At 43.5% G+C, this 17,669-nt stretch overlaps 1 protein-coding gene across 1 annotated transcript; it reads right to left on the reverse strand.

The window, feature by feature from the left end:
- Positions 1–14,248: 14,248 nt before the first annotated feature.
- LOC118516574 lies at positions 14,249–17,253 on the reverse strand. Its single transcript, XM_036062538.1, has 4 exons — positions 16,759–17,253; positions 15,977–16,533; positions 14,875–15,889; positions 14,249–14,443 (listed from the first exon to the last, which is right to left on the reverse strand). The coding sequence occupies exons 1-4, from the start codon at positions 17,251–17,253 to the stop codon at positions 14,249–14,251; spliced, it is 2,262 nt and encodes a 753-aa protein (XP_035918431.1).
- Positions 17,254–17,669: the final 416 nt, after the last annotated feature.

Here is a 17,669-nt window from a genome sequence, read left to right on the forward strand (position 1 = left end):
GCAGTTGTCGAGCACCTGCAACATGTCCCAGCAAACCCTCCCAGCCAACAACAGCTATTCCGAACACACTTCTGATTGCAGAAAAGCTGCTTGCAATTTGAGCAGTTTTATTTTTTGTCGCTTGGGTACTGGCGATTTTTGTCCGATGGGAATCCGTTTTTGCTTTTGTCAAAATTCGGACGCCGGAAAGCCGACAGCCTAAAAATTTCCATACATTTCCGAATTTCCAACGTTTTTCCGACGGAAGCGGATTGCACGCTCGGTTCACATCACTACAATTCAAACCGCACTCAATTCGATCCATAAATGAGCAAGTTATTTACACTTTTGCATTAAACGCGGTATATCCGCCACGTGGTGGTGCTGTCACACTTCTGCCACCTCCGTTTGTTCACTTATTTAGCCTACTTAAGACGTTTTTCACTGCGGTTTTTTGGGTTCGATCAATTGATTGCACACTACCACACCGGAAAGGATCGCTTCCGGACCTATCCGTGCGAAATTGGCCGCAAAAACACACACCCGACACTGCATCACCTCTACCACCCCACCATTGATGCACTTTTTGGACCACGTAGCTTTCGCACTAATTGGCCGATTTTTACCCCGCTTTCGGCTTGCGCAACAATTTGGCCACCTTATCGACCGTTTTCACTCACTTCCAAACCCGAGAAATTGGGGATTTCCCGAGAAATTGTGTGCCAATCAGCCTTGACGGCTATTGTTGTTGTTTGTGTGGCCTACACGCGCGACATTCCGTCCTAAAAGCAGCGGAAATCCACAGTTTCTTCACTGAAACCACTTTATTGACCATTTATCACTTAACTGAAACACAAACCGCTCTCCGATCGGTTCACTTTCACAGGGAAAACTGTGTCCATTTGAGTCTGCTTACCGCACCATGTGCTGGAACAATGGGCCACTTTGAAACACATTTTTTCACCAATTTTGGAGCCATTTTTACTTTTGTACAGTAAAACTTGCCATTTTACCTCCATTGTGCACAATATCTGGTGGATCGAGCACAATTTTACACCCTTTTTTAACCAAATAAAAACGGAGCGCACTTTGCACAGAGTGCCACGCGCACCGGATGACAGCTCGACACTGCTACAGTGACATTACACTGCCCAGGCACAACCAAGGTGTATGTATTTAGAACAAGGTTTATGTATTTCGAACAAGGTGTATGTATTTAGAAGGTGAATTTTGGTCCATTTGACAGAGCACCATTTTCCAAGTTATCTGTTCCCCCTGCTTTCGTAAATGTTTTGGTAAATATATTCGTTAACGAAATTTCCTCGAAAAAATTTACGAAATTCCAAATTATTTAGAGGATTCTTTGCTTATGTTTGGATTCTGTTTGTTTACACTTTCAATGAACCTTGCTCATAAAATGAACCGGAACCATGTTCATTGAATGTAAACCGCTGATGGCGGACGGTTATCACAACGGATTTACATCCACGGAAGGCTTTCGGAAGGAATTATGGCGTATTTTTAGGAGACGGATGGGTTCTGTTCGGTCCGAACTGGAAGAGAACGCGCGAAAGAATGGCTTTATTCTCACTGCAGTTTGCCTTGCCCAGGTCGCAAAGGGCTATTCGTATGTACACAATGGGTAACATTCATTCGGACGTTACAACTCGGCTATCCTGAACATAAATTACCCTACATTTACCATCCGGTGGGCTCAGCCCCACATCTTATTTGACTAGCTTCGAGAACCCCATCGTAGGGTAACTGTGTGAGTTAACATCCTTCTACTTCGGGTACCACGTATGTATCTGTTATATACTGTACTATTACTAGCAATAGTAGCCTTAGTAGTAGTAAGCGCTCCACCTTGATCACACATACATCTTAGGTAGCATTAGTACAAAAGCCCTCGTCAAAATGATTATACCGTTCTTTCTCCGTTATATGTAATAAAGTAAAGAATCAACACACCGTAACTACCCGCAATCATAACATAATTTTGGCGACGAGGATTAAAAAGGATAAACGCGGAACGGAACTTTAGCTTTTGTGTAAATCGTGTGGAGTTAATCGATAGTAAAGCAGTAAATCCGTCGATTTGTCGGTAAATCTCATGTCGGAGATCAGTGTCGGTAGTGTAGTGCTGGTGTGTACGGCAACAAAGGATGCCCAACGAGGAAGAACAAAACCGTCCACGTCAGGCATGATGAAAGTAAATGTGGCTATGTCTATGTTCGGCCACATGGAACCGTTTGTGATCGGGGAGAATTTCGACGAGTATGTTAGTCGCCTGCAACAATTCTTCATCGTTATTGATGTGGAAGAAACCAAGAAAGTGCCAATGTTAGTGACAATGGCTGGACCGTCACTTTATTCGATAGCCAATCGAATATGTTCGCCAGAGGATCCGTGTTCAAAACCGTGTAAGAACCAGATCGAACTGCTGAAGCAGCATTTAGCGCCAAAGGTCAACGTAATGGCCGAACGCTGCAAGTACCACAAGTGCGAACAAGCAGCAAACCAGACAATAACGGAGTTCATCATCGAGCTAAAAGCGTTATCACAATCGTGTGATTTCGGCACGACGTTTTTGTCGCAAGCGCTACGAGATCGATGCGTCGCAGGATTGCAAAACTCCGGGTTGCGAACCAAGCTCCTAGCAGAAGGTGATCTCACGTTGGAAAAAGCTTGTGAGATTGGAAGAAGTTGCAGGATGTTGGAAGTTGGAAGATGCAAGGACCAGCAAAATTGGACCAGTGGAAGTCGTCGGATCGAACGCCAGTAAGAAATAGCAAGCGTTTGTCTACGCGTTCTTTACCAGCAAGGCATCGAGATAATAAATCCTTTCGTTGTGGTAGAAATCATAACCCCGAGATCATTCCCTGTCCTGCCAAACAATGGAAGTGTTACGCATGCGGTAACATTGGTCTTGTGGGACGACAAGAGTGTTCCAAACGGTATCAGGGCAAACTATTCGTCCGGTAGGAGAGCTACCAGTAAGCGCAAAAAACAGGTATGAAGATTTCGTTTCGCTATACATGTTTGTTCTGGAACCGGAGAAAAAGAAGATGCTTACACCGCTCCTCGGTCGCTCGAGCTTAGATGTCCTTATACCAGAATGGAGAAAATTGGTAAGTCTGAATTACTCGTCTCTTAGTGCTATTCACCACAGTCTAAAGTCTGAAATTGAACACCAATACCCATACGTATTTTCTGGGGATGCCAATCAGGTAATAGAAGGTTTTACAGCAAATATTTTTCTTAAACGAGGTGCTGTACCAATGTTTCATAAACCATACACGGTACCGCTCAAATTTCGCGAAAATCTAGAAGAAGAAATAAATCGCATGGTGAAAAAGGGAATTATAGTCCCTGTTCGTTCGATTGAGGACATCTTAGCAAATTTATCGATTTTCAATTTTTTTTTTTTGTAAAACCGATTTAACGGGAGCCTTTCTCCAAGTACGATTGTCACGCACAACTCTAGAGTTACGTATCATAAATACCCACCGTGGATGATGCAGGTATACAAGAATGCCATTTGGGATAAGTTCGGCGCCCTCAGTATTTCAGTCTATTATAGATCAAATTTTGCTCGGAACAAAATCTATTCCGTATTTAGATGATATCCTTATTGGTGGCAGTACGCTACATGAATGCAAGGAAAATTTATTCCATGTGTTGGATTAATTCAATCAGCATAAAGTGCAAATATATTGGGCCCGATTGCGATTTTTTGAAACAGAAATTGAACATCTCGGTTTCATGCTCACATCTGACGGAATTCGTCCATGTCAAGCTAAAGTGGAAGCAATATGTCTTGCTCCAGCGCCTAAAGATATAGGTCAATTACAGTCGTTCTTAGGTCTTTTGAACTACTTCCACAAATTTTAGCCAAATCTGTCGTTGGAATTACATCCGTTATATAAACTGTTAAGGAGAGAAAGTAGATTCGCGTGGTCAGTCGAGTGTGAAAACGCATTTAAAAAGTGTAAAGAATTGTTGATCTCCAATGATGTATTAGAGCCGTATGATCCACAAAAGCCACTAATACTAACTACGGATGCCAGTCCGTATGGAGTTGGTGCTATTTTATCTCCTTAGTGGGACAAGTGGAGAAGCCTGTGTATTTTGCGTCATCAACACTCACACACGCACAACGAAATTACGGGCAAATACATAAAGAAGCAGTAGCAGTTGTATTTGGAATAAAAAAAATTCTCATGTATTTGTATGGTACGAGTTTTACTCTCGTTACCGATAGTTCTGCGTTAAAACAAATGTTTAAACCACACAAGAGTTCTTCTGCTGTGGCAATTTCATGATTGCACAGATGGGCTGTAATTTTGTCTAATTACTCCAATAGCGTAGTACATAGTCCTGGTAAATGTATTAGTAATGCCGATGCGTTATCTCGTTTACCGTTGCCAACTGAAAACCGGATTGAGCACATATCAGTTGCTGAAAGTACAGTACAGGGATTTATTGGTATCGAAGAGATAAAAGAGGAGCAGCACAAAGACGCTGTGATCGTTGAACTGCTCAAAGTGACACAAACCGGTTGGCCTAAAGAAGTAGTGGAAAAAGTTAAGCAATATGCAATGACCAGACACAAATGCGAAATAGAAAATGATTGTCTTTATTTTAAGGATCGTGTAGTGGTACCCAATGCCCTTCAGCGCCGTGTGCTGGAGAAACTACATGAAAATCATGATCGGGTAATCAGAATGAAAATGATCGGACGATCATATTTTTGGTGGAAAGGGTTTGATAAAGATATTGTGATTTTTTTAAAGTCGTGCCCCATGTGTCAAAAAACCGCAAAACGTACCAAGGGAAATAGTTACGTCTAGATGGCCTCTAGCCACTCATGCATTCCAAAGGATCCATTTGGATTTATTTCATTTTGATGGAAATACCTTTCTGATAATAGTGGATGCCTATTCAAAATTAATTGATGTGAAAATAATACGAAAAACGTGTACGGAGAGTGTATTGGAACGATTGGAAAAAATGTATACTTATTTTGGGTTGCCTTCTAAAGTGTGTTCGGTTAATGATCCACCTTTCAACTCATCTGGGTTAATACATGCGTGTCATTCAAATAATATAAAAGTATTTAAATCTCCTCCTTATCACCCTCAATCCAACGGACTAGCGGAGAGGGGGGTACAGACGATCAAGAATGTGTTGAGAAAGTATCTGATAGATGAGCGATTAAAACCAATACCACTTCAGAAAAAGATTACCAAGATTCTGTTTACTTATCGTAATACTCCATCTACGTCCACTGGCAAAACTCCATCTTCATTATTGTTTAACTATGTGCTTCGCACATTACTAAATAAGAGCTATCCAGTTAAGTTATCCATAGAGAATGATAAAAACTATGTACGCAAATCTCCTGACACTAACCGTGTAACGAAATCAGTAAGACCCACTCATCATACCTATAGCCGTGGAGACAAAATATTATATAGAAATCATCAAGAAGATATAGTTAGGTGGATCCCCGCGATAGTATTAGAGAAAATAAGTCCTAGCACTTACTTCATTAATTTACATTGGAATGTTAGAATGGTGCATACCAATCAGATTCGTGCTGCTCAGCTCTCAGGTGAATTTCACCCTACTTGCATATAACTATATCAATGACTGATACTGCGACAGGCAATAATGAAACAAGAGTACCAACCGGAAGAGAAAAAATGCATTCAAAAAGAAAAAGTAGTGAATCATCCTCGCCAAAACTACGCAGATCAAAGAGGATAAAAGCTAGGCAAATGAAAGAATAATCAGAATATTAGGAATGAATTAAATCTCATTTAAAGTTGGGAGGAGTTTTATATACTGAACTATTACTAGCAATAGTAGCCCTGGTAGTAACAACAACACACGCACTTACCGATAATTTGTGTCACTCCAGCAGTGCCTGAAGAATCGAGCACTAATCGCACACTTCATTTTACTCTTAGAGCCACTCTGAACCAGTAAACACACACACTCCAAAGTATATATCATGCACTATTTGCACCTGCCTGGATATGCGAGCAGTTTAGAGCAGTATTTTTAAGCTACTGAACAATTCCAATAACAAAGCATCACTCGCGAACGCTTTGATTAATGCAAACAGCGCTCGAAAAAAATCGAGCACTTCTCGCGAACTAAAATCCACTCATAAAAACGCTGTGACGAATAATCTTACACCAAAGTATACGCCAGGTATACTTTTGGCTAAAGCATCCATATTCGAGAAGTAGTCGAGCAGTTGTCGAGCACCTGCAACATGTCCCAGCAAACCCTCCCAGCCAACAACAGCTATTCCGAACACACTTCTGATTGCAGAAAAGCTGCTTGCAATTTGAGCAGTTTTATTTTTTGTCGCTTGGGTACTGGCGATTTTTGTCCGATGGGAATCCGTTTTTGCTTTTGTCAAAATTCGGACGCCGGAAAGCCGACAGCCTAAAAATTTCCATAAATTTCCGAATTTCCAACGTTTTTCCGACGGAAGCGGATTGCACGCTCGGTTCACATCACTACAATTCAAACCGCACTCAATTCGATCCATAAATGAGCAAGTTATTTACACTTTTGCATTAAACGCGGTATATCCGCCACGTGGTGGTGCTGTCACACTTCTGCCACCTCCGTTTGTTCACTTATTTAGCCTACTTAAGACGTTTTTCACTGCGGTTTTTTGGGTTCGATCAATTGATTGCACACTACCACACCGGAAAGGATCGCTTCCGGACCTATCCGTGCGAAATTGGCCGCAAAAACACACACCCGACACTGCATCACCTCTACCACCCCACCATTGATGCACTTTTTGGACCACGTAGCTTTCGCACTAATTGGCCGATTTTTACCCCGCTTTCGGCTTGCGCAACAATTTGGCCACCTTATCGACCGTTTTCACTCACTTCCAAACCCGAGAAATTGGGGATTTCCCGAGAAATTGTGTGCCAATCAGCCTTGACGGCTATTGTTGTTGTTTGTGTGGCCTACACGCGCGACATTCCGTCCTAAAAGCAGCGGAAATCCACAGTTTCTTCACTGAAACCACTTTATTGACCATTTATCACTTAACTGAAACACAAACCGCTCTCCGATCGGTTCACTTTCACAGGGAAAACTGTGTCCATTTGAGTCTGCTTACCGCACCATGTGCTGGAACAATGGGCCACTTTGAAACACATTTTTTCACCGATTTTGGAGCCATTTTTACTTTTGTACAGTAAAACTTGCCATTTTACCTCCATTGTGCACAATATCTGGTGGATCGAGCACAATTTTACACCCTTTTTTAACCAAATAAAAACGGAGCGCACTTTGCACAGAGTGCCACGCGCACCGGATGACAGCTCGACACTGCTACAGTGACATTACACTGCCCAGGCACAACCAAGGTGTATGTATTTAGAACAAGGTTTATGTATTTCGAACAAGGTGTATGTATTTAGAAGGTGAATTTTGGTCCATTTGACAGAGCACCATTTTCCAAGTTATCTGTTCCCCCTGCTTTCGTAAATGTTTTGGTAAATATATTCGTTAACGAAATTTCCTCGAAAAAATTTACGAAATTCCAAATTATTTCGAGGATTCTTTGCTTATGTTTGGATTCTGTTTGTTTACACTTTCAATGAACCTTGCTCATAAAATGAACCGGAACCATGTTCATTGAATGTAAACCGCTGATGGCGGACGGTTATCACAACGGATTTACATCCACGGAAGGCTTTCGGAAGGAATTATGGCGTATTTTTAGGAGACGGATGGGTTCTGTTCGGTCCGAACTGGAAGAGAACGCGCGAAAGAATGGCTTTATTCTCACTGACAGTTTGCCTTGCCCAGGTCGCAAAGGGCTATTCGTATGTACACAATGGGTAACATTCATTCGGACGTTACAACTCGGCTATCCTGAACATAAATTACCCTACATTTACCATCCGGTGGGCTCAGCCCAACATCTTATTTGACTAGCTGCGAGAACCCCATCGTAGGGTAACTGTGTGAGTTAACATCCTTCTACTTCGGGTACCACGTATGTATCTGTTATATACTGTACTATTACTAGCAATAGTAGCCTTAGTAGTAGTAAGCGCTCCACCTTGATCACACATACATCTTAGGTAGCATTAGTATAAAAGCCCTCGTCAAAATGATTATACCGTTCTTTCTCCGTTATATGTAATAAAGTAAAGAATCAACACACCGTAACTACCCGCAATCATAACATAATTTTGGCGACGAGGATTAAAAAGGATAAACGCGGAACGGAACTTTTGCTTTTGTGTAAATCGTGTGGAGTTAATCGATAGTAAAGCAGTAAATCCGTCGATTTGTCGGTAAATCTCGTGTCGGAGATGAGTGTCGGTAGTGTAGTGCTGGTGTGTACGGCAACAAAGGATGCCCAACGAGGAAGAACAAAACCGTCCACGTCAGGCATGATGAAAGTAAATGTGGCTATGTCTATGTTCGGCCACATGGAACCGTTTGTGATCGGGGAGAATTTCGACGAGTGTGTTAGTCGCCTGCAACAATTCTTCATCGTTATTGATGTGGAAGAAACCAAGAAAGTGCCAATGTTAGTGACAATGGCTGGACCGTCACTTTATTCGATAGCCAATCGAATATGTTCGCCAGAGGATCCGTGTTCAAAACCGTGTAAGAACCAGATCGAGCTGCTGAAGCAGCATTTAGCGCCAAAGGTCAACGTAATGGCCGAACGCTGCAAGTACCACAAGTGCGAACAAGCAGCAAACCAGACAATAACGGAGTTCATCATCGAGCTAAAAGCGTTATCACAATCGTGTGATTTCGGCACGTTTTTGTCGCAAGCGCTACGAGATCGATTCGTCGCAGGATTGCAAAACTCCGGGTTGCGAACCAAGCTCCTAGCAGAAGGTGATCTCACGTTGGAAAAAGCTTGTGAGATTGGAAGAAGTTGCAGGATGTTGGAAGTTGGAAGATGCAAGGACCAGCAAAATTGGCAGCGTTCATTCAAGCAACGCACATCGTGGAAGTCGTCGGATCGAACGCCAGTAAGAAATAGCAAGCATTTGTCTACGCGTTCTTTACCAGCAAGGCATCGAGATAATAAATGCTTTCGTTGTGGCAGAAATCATAACAAAGAGATCATTCCCTGTCCTGCCAAACAATGGAAGTGTTACGCATGCGGTAACATTGGTCTTGTGGGACGACAAGAGTGTTCCAAACGGTATCAGGGCAAACTATTCGTCCGGTAGGAGAGCTACCAGTAAGCGCAAAAAACAGGTATGAAGATTTCGTTTCGCTATACATTTTTGTTCTGGAACCGGAGAAAAAGAAGATGCTTACACCGCTCCTCGGTCGCTCGAGCTTAGATGTCCTTACACCAGAATGGAGAAAATTGGTAAGTCTGAATTACTCGTCTCTTAGTGCTATTCACCACAGTCTAAAGTCTGAAATTGAACACCAATACCCATACGTATTATCTGGGGATGCCAATCAGGTAATAGAAGGTTTTACAGCAAATATTTTTCTTAAACGAGGTGCTGTACCAATTTTTCATAAACCATACACGGTACCGCTCAAATTTCGCGAAAATCTAGAAGAAGAAATAAATCGCATGGTGAAAAAGGGAATTATAGTCCCTGTTCGTTCGATTGAGGACATCTAAGCAAATTTATCGATTTTCAACTTTTTTTTTTGTAAAACCGATTTAACGGGAGCCTTTCTCCAAGTACGATTGTCACGCACAACTCTAGAGTTACGTATCATAAATACCCACCGTGGATGATGCAGGTATACAAGAATGCCATTTGGGATAAGTTCGGCGCCCTCAGTATTTCAGTCTATTATAGATCAAATTTTGCTCGGAACAAAATCTATTCCGTATTAGATGATATCCTTATTGGTGGCAGTACGCTACATGAATGCAAGGAAAATTTATTCCATGTATTGGATTAATTAAATAAGCATAAAGTGCAAATATATTGGGCCCGATCGCGATTTTTTGAAACAGAAATTGAACATCTCGGTTTCATGCTCACATCTGACGGAATTCGTCCATGTCAAGCTAAAGTGGAAGCAATCTGTCTAGCTCCAGCGCCTAAAGATATAGGTCAATTACAGTCGTTCTTAGGTCTTTTGAACTACTTCCACAAATTTTAGCCAAATCTGTCGTTGGAATTACATCCGTTATATAAACTGTTAAGGAGAGAAAGTAGATTCTCGTGGTCAGTCGAGTGTGAAAACGCATTTAAAAAGTGTAAAGAATTGTTGATCTCCAATGATGTATTAGAGCCGTATGATCCACAAAAGCCACTAATACTAACTACGGATGCCAGTCCGTATGGAGTTGGTGCTATTTTATCTCCTTAGTGGGACAAGTGGAGAAGCCTGTGTATTTTGCGTCATCAACACTCACACACGCACAACGAAATTACGGGCAAATACATAAAGAAGCAGTAGCAGTTGTATTTGGAATAAAAAAAATTCACATGTATTTGTATGGTACGAGTTTTACTCTCGTTACCGATAGTTCTGCGTTAAAACAAATGTTTAAACCACACAAGAGTTCTTCTGCTGTGGCAATTTCATGATTGCACAGATGGGCTGTAATTTTGTCTAATTACTCCAATAGCGTAGTACATAGGCCTGGTAAATGTATTAGTAATGCCGATGCGTTATCTCGTTTACCGTTGCCAACTGAAAACCGGATTGAGCACATATCAGTTGCTGAAAGTACAGTACAGGGATTTATTGGTATCGAAGAGATAAAAGAGGAGCAGCACAAAGACGCTGTGATCGTTGAACTGCTCAAAGTGACACAAACCGGTTGGCCTAAAGAAGTAGTGGAAGAAGTTAAGCAATATGCAATGACCAGACACAAATGCGAAATAGAAAATGATTGTCTTTATTTTGAGGATCGTGTAGTGGTACCCAAGGCCCTTCAGCGCCGTGTGCTGGAGAAACTACATGAAAATCATGATCGGGTAATCAGAATGAAAATGATCGGACGATCATATTTTTGGTGGAAAGGGTTTAATAAAGATATTGTGAATTTTTTAAAGTCGTGCCCCATGTGTCAAAAAACCGCAAAACGTACCAAGGGAAATAGCTACGTCTAGATGGCCTCTAGCCACATTTGGATTTATTTCATTTTGATGGAAATACCTTTCTGATAATAGTGGATGCCTATTCAAAATTAATAGATGTGAAAATAATACGAATAACGTGTACGGAGAGTGTATTGGAACGATTGGAAAAAATGTATACTTATTTTGGGTTGCCTTCTGAAGTGTGTTCGGATAATGATCCACCTTTCAACTCATCTGGGTTTATACATGCGTGTAATTCAAATAATATAAAAGTATTTAAATCTCCTCCTTATCACCCTCAATCCAACGGACTAGCGGAGAGGGGGGTACAGACGATCAAGAATGTGTTGAGAAAGTATCTGATAGATGAGCGATTAAAACCAATACCACTTCAGAAAAAGATTACCAAGATTCTGTTTACTAATCGTAATACTCCATCTACGTCCACTGGCAAAACTCCATCTTCATTATTGTTTAACTATGTGCTTCGCACATTACTAAATAAGAGCTATCCAGTTAAGTTATCCATAGAGAATGATAAAAACTATGTACGCAAATCTCCTGACACTAACCGTGTAACGAAATCAGTAAGACCCACTCATCATACCTATAGCCGTGGAGACAAAATATTATATAGAAATCATCAAGAAGATATAGTTAGGTGGATCCCCGCGATAGTATTAGAGAAAATAAGTCCTAGCACTTACTTCATTAATTTACATTGGAATGTTAGAATGGTGCATACCAATCAGATTCGTGCTGCTTAGCTCTCAGGTGAATTTCACTCTACTTTGCATATAACTATATCAATGACTGATACTGCGACAGGAAATAATGAAACAAGAGTACCAACCGGAAGAGAAAAAATGCATTCAAAAAGAAAAAGTAGTGAATCATCCTCGCCAAAACTACGCAGATCAAAGAGGATAAAAGCTAGGCAAATGAAAGAATAACCAGAACATTAGGAATGAATTAAATCTCATTGTAGAATATTATCACTGGTTGGGAGTGATTTTTGTGATATCAGACGGACGTTAAAGAGTTGTAGTGTTGCGCGCTCGACTTACAATTTCATACTGTTTATTCACTGGTCCGGTTACAAGTTCATCCTATTGGTCAAGTCACTTTCCCCTTAATTCACTTCTAAGTTCGTTCGTGTGCGTCAATTTATACTATCTGCTTATAGTGTTGTTCCTTTACCATATTTCGTGTAATAATTAATATTTCATGCATTTTCTACATTCCGGCCACCAAAAGAGAATTCTTTTCAATTTCTGCAAATTCGTTGTTTTTCTTCATGTAACATGCTAACCAATATCCTATTCGCTAATATATACGTAATTGACGTTTCGCTTGGGTCGGTATCAGTGTTTGGTTACATTATTAGTGCACCATGTGGTTACACAAATCCCTCGTTTGTATCGATTGGTCGTGGTAACAAAGCTAAACGATTAGCTGCTCTAACAATTTGTTTCCCCCCTGCCGTACGTAGCGTAACTACACGCACGACACCATCCTTGCCCGGGTGCAGCGCCGTAATGCGCCCCATTGGCCAAACAGTCGGGTGAAGATTATCTTCCTTGATTATAACCAGCTGATTGATCTCCAGCTTAACCGGTGCGTTGTTAATGTGTTTGGCTCGGGCTTGGAGTTGTTGGATGTATTCCGGATACCATCGGGACCAGATCGTTTGCACGTGCCTCTGCACGAGTTGGTACTCCTTGAGTCGGTTGGTCGGAAGGTGTCGTATGTCAACATCCGGGATTGCTTGCATGTTGCTGCCGATTAGAAAATGACTTGGGGTTAATGGTTCTAAATCGCAAGGATCATCGGATAAAGGGGTCAAAGGACGGGAATTTAAACATTGCTCCACCTGAGCAATAAGTGTAAGCATACTTTCTTGGGCGATACTTGTTATACTTATCGTGCGTAAAATGTGTTTTTTAGCCGACTTGACTGCCGCTTCCCATAATCCGCCGAAGTGAGGGGCCCTTGGGGGAATGAACTTCCATTCCATTTCGTTGGACGAACACCAATTGATGATAGACCGGCGATCGTCATCGTTCTTCTTCAGCATTTCGTACACGCGATGCAGCTCGTGGGCAGCTCCCTTAAACGTTGTCGCGTTGTCGGAGTGTAACTCGCACACCTTGCCTCGGCGTGCCACAAAACGACGTAGTGCTGCCAGAAATGCCGTAGTAGTTAAATCACTCACTAGCTCGATGTGTACGGCTCTAGTCGCGAAGCAAACAAAGATTGCGATGTACGCCTTCGTCGGACTCCGATTGCGGACGGGTGATTTCAGCATAAACGGCCCGCAGTAGTCCACTCCACTGATCGAGAAAGGTCTGGTCGGTGATACTCTCGACGTTGGTAGGTCAGCAACACTTTGTTTCACGAGAGTCGGCTTGTTTTTGAAACAAACGTGACACCGGTGGTAAACAGCCTTAACGAGATTCCTCCCACCAATCAACCAGAATCTTTGACGAAGTGTTGCTAATAACAGTTGCGGTCCAGCATGCAACAGTTGAAGATGATACGCCACTGCCAATAACACCGATAGTGGGTGCTTCGCCGAGAGAATCGCTGGATGTCGTCCTTCTTCTGGAAGATCAGCATTTCCGAGCCGGCCACCGACGCGTAACACACCAGTATGGTCGATGTACGGTGACAACCACTTCAGCTTCGATTTGTCGGAAACATGCTTCTCTTGAGCTAAAACCTTTAGCTCCTCCGCGAACGAATCCCTTTGGGCTAACTGGCATAACTTCAGTTCGGCCCGACGTAGTTCCGTGGCTGTAAGCGGTGGAACACTCTTCTCCTCGATGTGTGGCGCATCCTTGCAGCTTACTCTCGATGATTTGTTGGCTCCCTTGATGCACTCCATGAAGCGTAAACAATAAGCTACAACTCGTCTCAGCCTGTAGTATGATGAGTATCGCTCGAACAGTTTGTCACGGAACTCACACCTCGTAGAAACTGTGACAATCCGTGACGCCGTCGCCCGTTCTTCGATGACACCGTCATTCTCCTTCACTGCTGGTGGATGATTTGGCCATGCATCATGACTGTAAGCCAACCAACGAGGCCCATGCCACCAACGTTCACAATTAAGCAGCTCCTCCGGCTTCAGACCCCGTGATATGTCGTCTGCTGGATTATCACAACCAGGAACGTGACGCCACTCAGCTATCCGCGTTTCTTCCTGTATCTGCGCCACTCGGTTGGCGACAAATGGTTTCCATCGACGTGGTGGAGAATCCAGCCAATACATTACCGTCATTGAATCGGTCCAACAAAAGGCCATCGTAGATGCCGGTAACGTTCGACTCACCTTCTGGAACAGTTGGGTTGCTAATCGTGCGGCGCACAATTCCAACCTGGCGATCGAGTGCGTATTCGCCAATGAAACCACTTTCGACTTCGCTGCTAACAATTGCACCGTCACAATGTTGTCCGTCGATTCTGCGCGTACATAACAGCAAGCACCATATGCACTTTGTGACGCATCAGCGAAGACGTGCAATTGCAAGCTGACCGTTGTAGGTTGGGAGATAAAACGTGGCACTCTTAATTCGCGTAGCGAATATAACGTTGAATGAAAGCTTCTCCACTCTTGTTGAAGCTCACCGGGCAGTGCACGTTCCCAATCCCAAGCCTTTCCATTCTCCTTCAAACTCCACAAACGTTGTAGAAAGACTTTCGCGATGATGATTGTCGGACCCAACAAACCAAGTGGGTCGAATATGCTTGCCGTGTACGACAAGATCAAGCTTCTCGTTAATACTTCAGCTGGTTGTGGAAGGCCAACCTTGAAGGAAAACGAATCGTTGGCGGGTTCCCAAACCAGCCCCAGCGTCGAAACAGCTTGACCATCCTTCCACTCGTGCATTGATTGAATCGCAAGATCTTCACATGGGACATCTAGAAGCGATTCTGGAACGTTAGATGCCCACTTTTTCAATGCGAAACCAGCTGAATCGAGCATTGCGGTGATTTGCTTTCGCACTTCTACTGCTTCGTTAAGGTCAGTCGCTCCTGTTAGTAGATCGTCGACGTAAAAATCACGTAACACGGGATCAACTGCCTTCGGGAATTGATCTTTGTGGTCATGCGCAACCTGCTGGAGCGTTCTAGTGGCGAGGAATGGAGCTGACGCCGTGCCGTAAGTAACGGTATTCAGCTCGTAGGTCGATATCGGATCCAGGGGGCTCTTTCGGTACCTGATACGTAGCAGATTCCGATCGATGATGTTGTGGAGAATTTGCCGGTACATTTTTTCCACATCGGCCACTAATGCGATTGCGTAGGACCTGAATCGCAATATAATCGTTAGTAGATCTTCCTGGACAATTGGGCCAACTAGTAACGTATCGTTTAAGGAGTATCCCGAGCTCGTTTTACAGGACGCGTCAAACACGACCCGTACTTTTGTGGATGTACTCGATTCCTTCACCACCGCATGGTGAGGAATATAACAATGCGGAACACTATCATCCACTGGTTCGGTAAGTTTTCGCATGTGACCAAGTTCCTCGTACTCTTGCATGAAACGCTTATATTCCATCTCCATTTCAGGGTTGATCTTCAATCGCCGCTCCACAGCCATCAGTCGTCGATCCGCAATCTCCTTTGATGAACCCAATACTATATCTGCTCTGGGATTACGAGGCAGACAAACGATGTAACGACCATGGTGATCACGCGTTGTAGTGGCAGCATAATGCTTCTCACAAGCATCTTCCTCAAGCGAGAGAGCGGGTCCCTCTAGATTGGTCTCGTTCTCCCAAAACCGTTGCAGCAATGTATCGAGAGACTCATGGCTCCTAATTGAGTGGCACGAAACAGGACTAGCGACTGAAATGTGGGAAGTATTCCCAGCAACTGTCCACCCAAACGGAGTCTCAACCAACCAAGGACCGCCTTTGACCAGTAACTGCTTCTTTCCGGTATGCCATTCCCAATATGCGTCACTCCCAATGATCACATCAACTCTTGAAGGAAGGTTAAAGGCAGGATCAGCCAACGGAACGTCAGGGAATTTCCAACCAGCAACATCGATTGGGGCAGTCGGTATCTCAGCACAAGGGGAGTTCACTATCAGGAACTCAAGTGGCGACGAAAATGGCGCTGACTTTGACTGCACCGTTGCGATGATCGAACCCTTGGCTTGCTGAACACCCTCACCGATACCTGTCAATGCAACGTTGATCTTTGTACGACGTGTCAGCAGCTTCCGCGCTAGGGATTCGGACACGATATTGCACATGGATCCTGAATCCAACAACGCTCGTGCTTCATGCCGAATGCCATGGTCATCGACTAACCAGAGAACCACCGTTTCGAGAACCACAATTTCATTGCTCGAACCTACGTTCATGGTTACCTGTGGCGGTGAATCGTCGTGCAACATGCTGTGATGACGTGCGTTGCACTTGTTGCAACGGAAGACGGAATTGCACGACCGTACCTGATGATTCGGGTTCAAACAGTTGAAGCATAGTTTATGCTTCGCAATCACTTCACGCCGGAACTTTACGTCTCCTTTGCAGAACTTCGGGCAGCTTCGTAGATGGTGTGGCTCTGCACACTCTAATGGACAGGATGCGTAGGATGTGCTGCTAGCTGGCTTCCGCGTTGACACTGAATTGCTCACGTATCTAACCTTTCCTCCCATTCTTCTTTCTCCACAGGCCACCGGCGTTTGTTTCGATTCAGATATCTTCGCTAACGTTTGGGACGAACGAAGGATTCGGATTCTATCCTGCAGGAAATCGATTAGATCTGAATACTTATCCTTGGGGCTGGCCGATGAATGCTTTTCCCAAGCTAGGATGGTTGATGAATCCAATTTGAAGAACAGCAATGTGGTGAGGGGAGTGTCCCAGTTGTCAACCGGTTCCTTCAGCTTTCTTAAACCGTTCACGTGCCGCGTGAACTCGTCCACAAGCTGCGCCAATTCATCCACAGATCCTTCATGCATCGCGGGAAGGTGATGCAATGTTCGATAATAATCACGGACTAACATGCGCGGGTTATCATACCGTTTCAGCAGCGCGGCCCAGGTGGTCGCATAGTTGTCCGCGGTCAATGTGGTATGCTCGAACAGCAGCGCCGCCTCACTCTTCAATGATGACAACAGATACTGAAGTTTCAGTATCGAAGGTATATCTGCTGACGAATCGATCATTGCCACGAAGCGATCACGAAACGTGAGCCACTTCGTCGTATCACCGTCGAACGTGGGGAGATCGATTTTCGGTAACCGCACATTAATTGATCCGAAATTACCCGTTGAGTTCAGGCTAGAATTGGCTTGCAAAATCGACGCGTTGAGAGGATTGGCTTCACACGGTTGCTTTTGCAACAAAAATCCTTTCACCTTTCGGTACACACTGTCCATTTCACATCGCTCTTGCAGCAAAGCTTCTAACGCTTCGGGAGATTCTTCCAATTCCTCCAGTTTTGCTACCGCGTTCAAATAATCTTGAACATGCCGTTCTAGCTGATCCAAGCACACTGGTATTTCACCCACATCACTTTCACTATAATCGTTTTTAAATTGTTCAATGTTCTTCACAAGCATTTGCGCTTGGCGCTTTTTTA

The sequence above is a fragment of the Anopheles stephensi genome, unplaced genomic scaffold (genome assembly GCF_013141755.1).
Source record: "Anopheles stephensi strain Indian unplaced genomic scaffold, UCI_ANSTEP_V1.0 ucontig333, whole genome shotgun sequence".
In the NCBI taxonomy this organism is placed as follows: domain Eukaryota; kingdom Metazoa; phylum Arthropoda; class Insecta; order Diptera; family Culicidae; genus Anopheles; species Anopheles stephensi.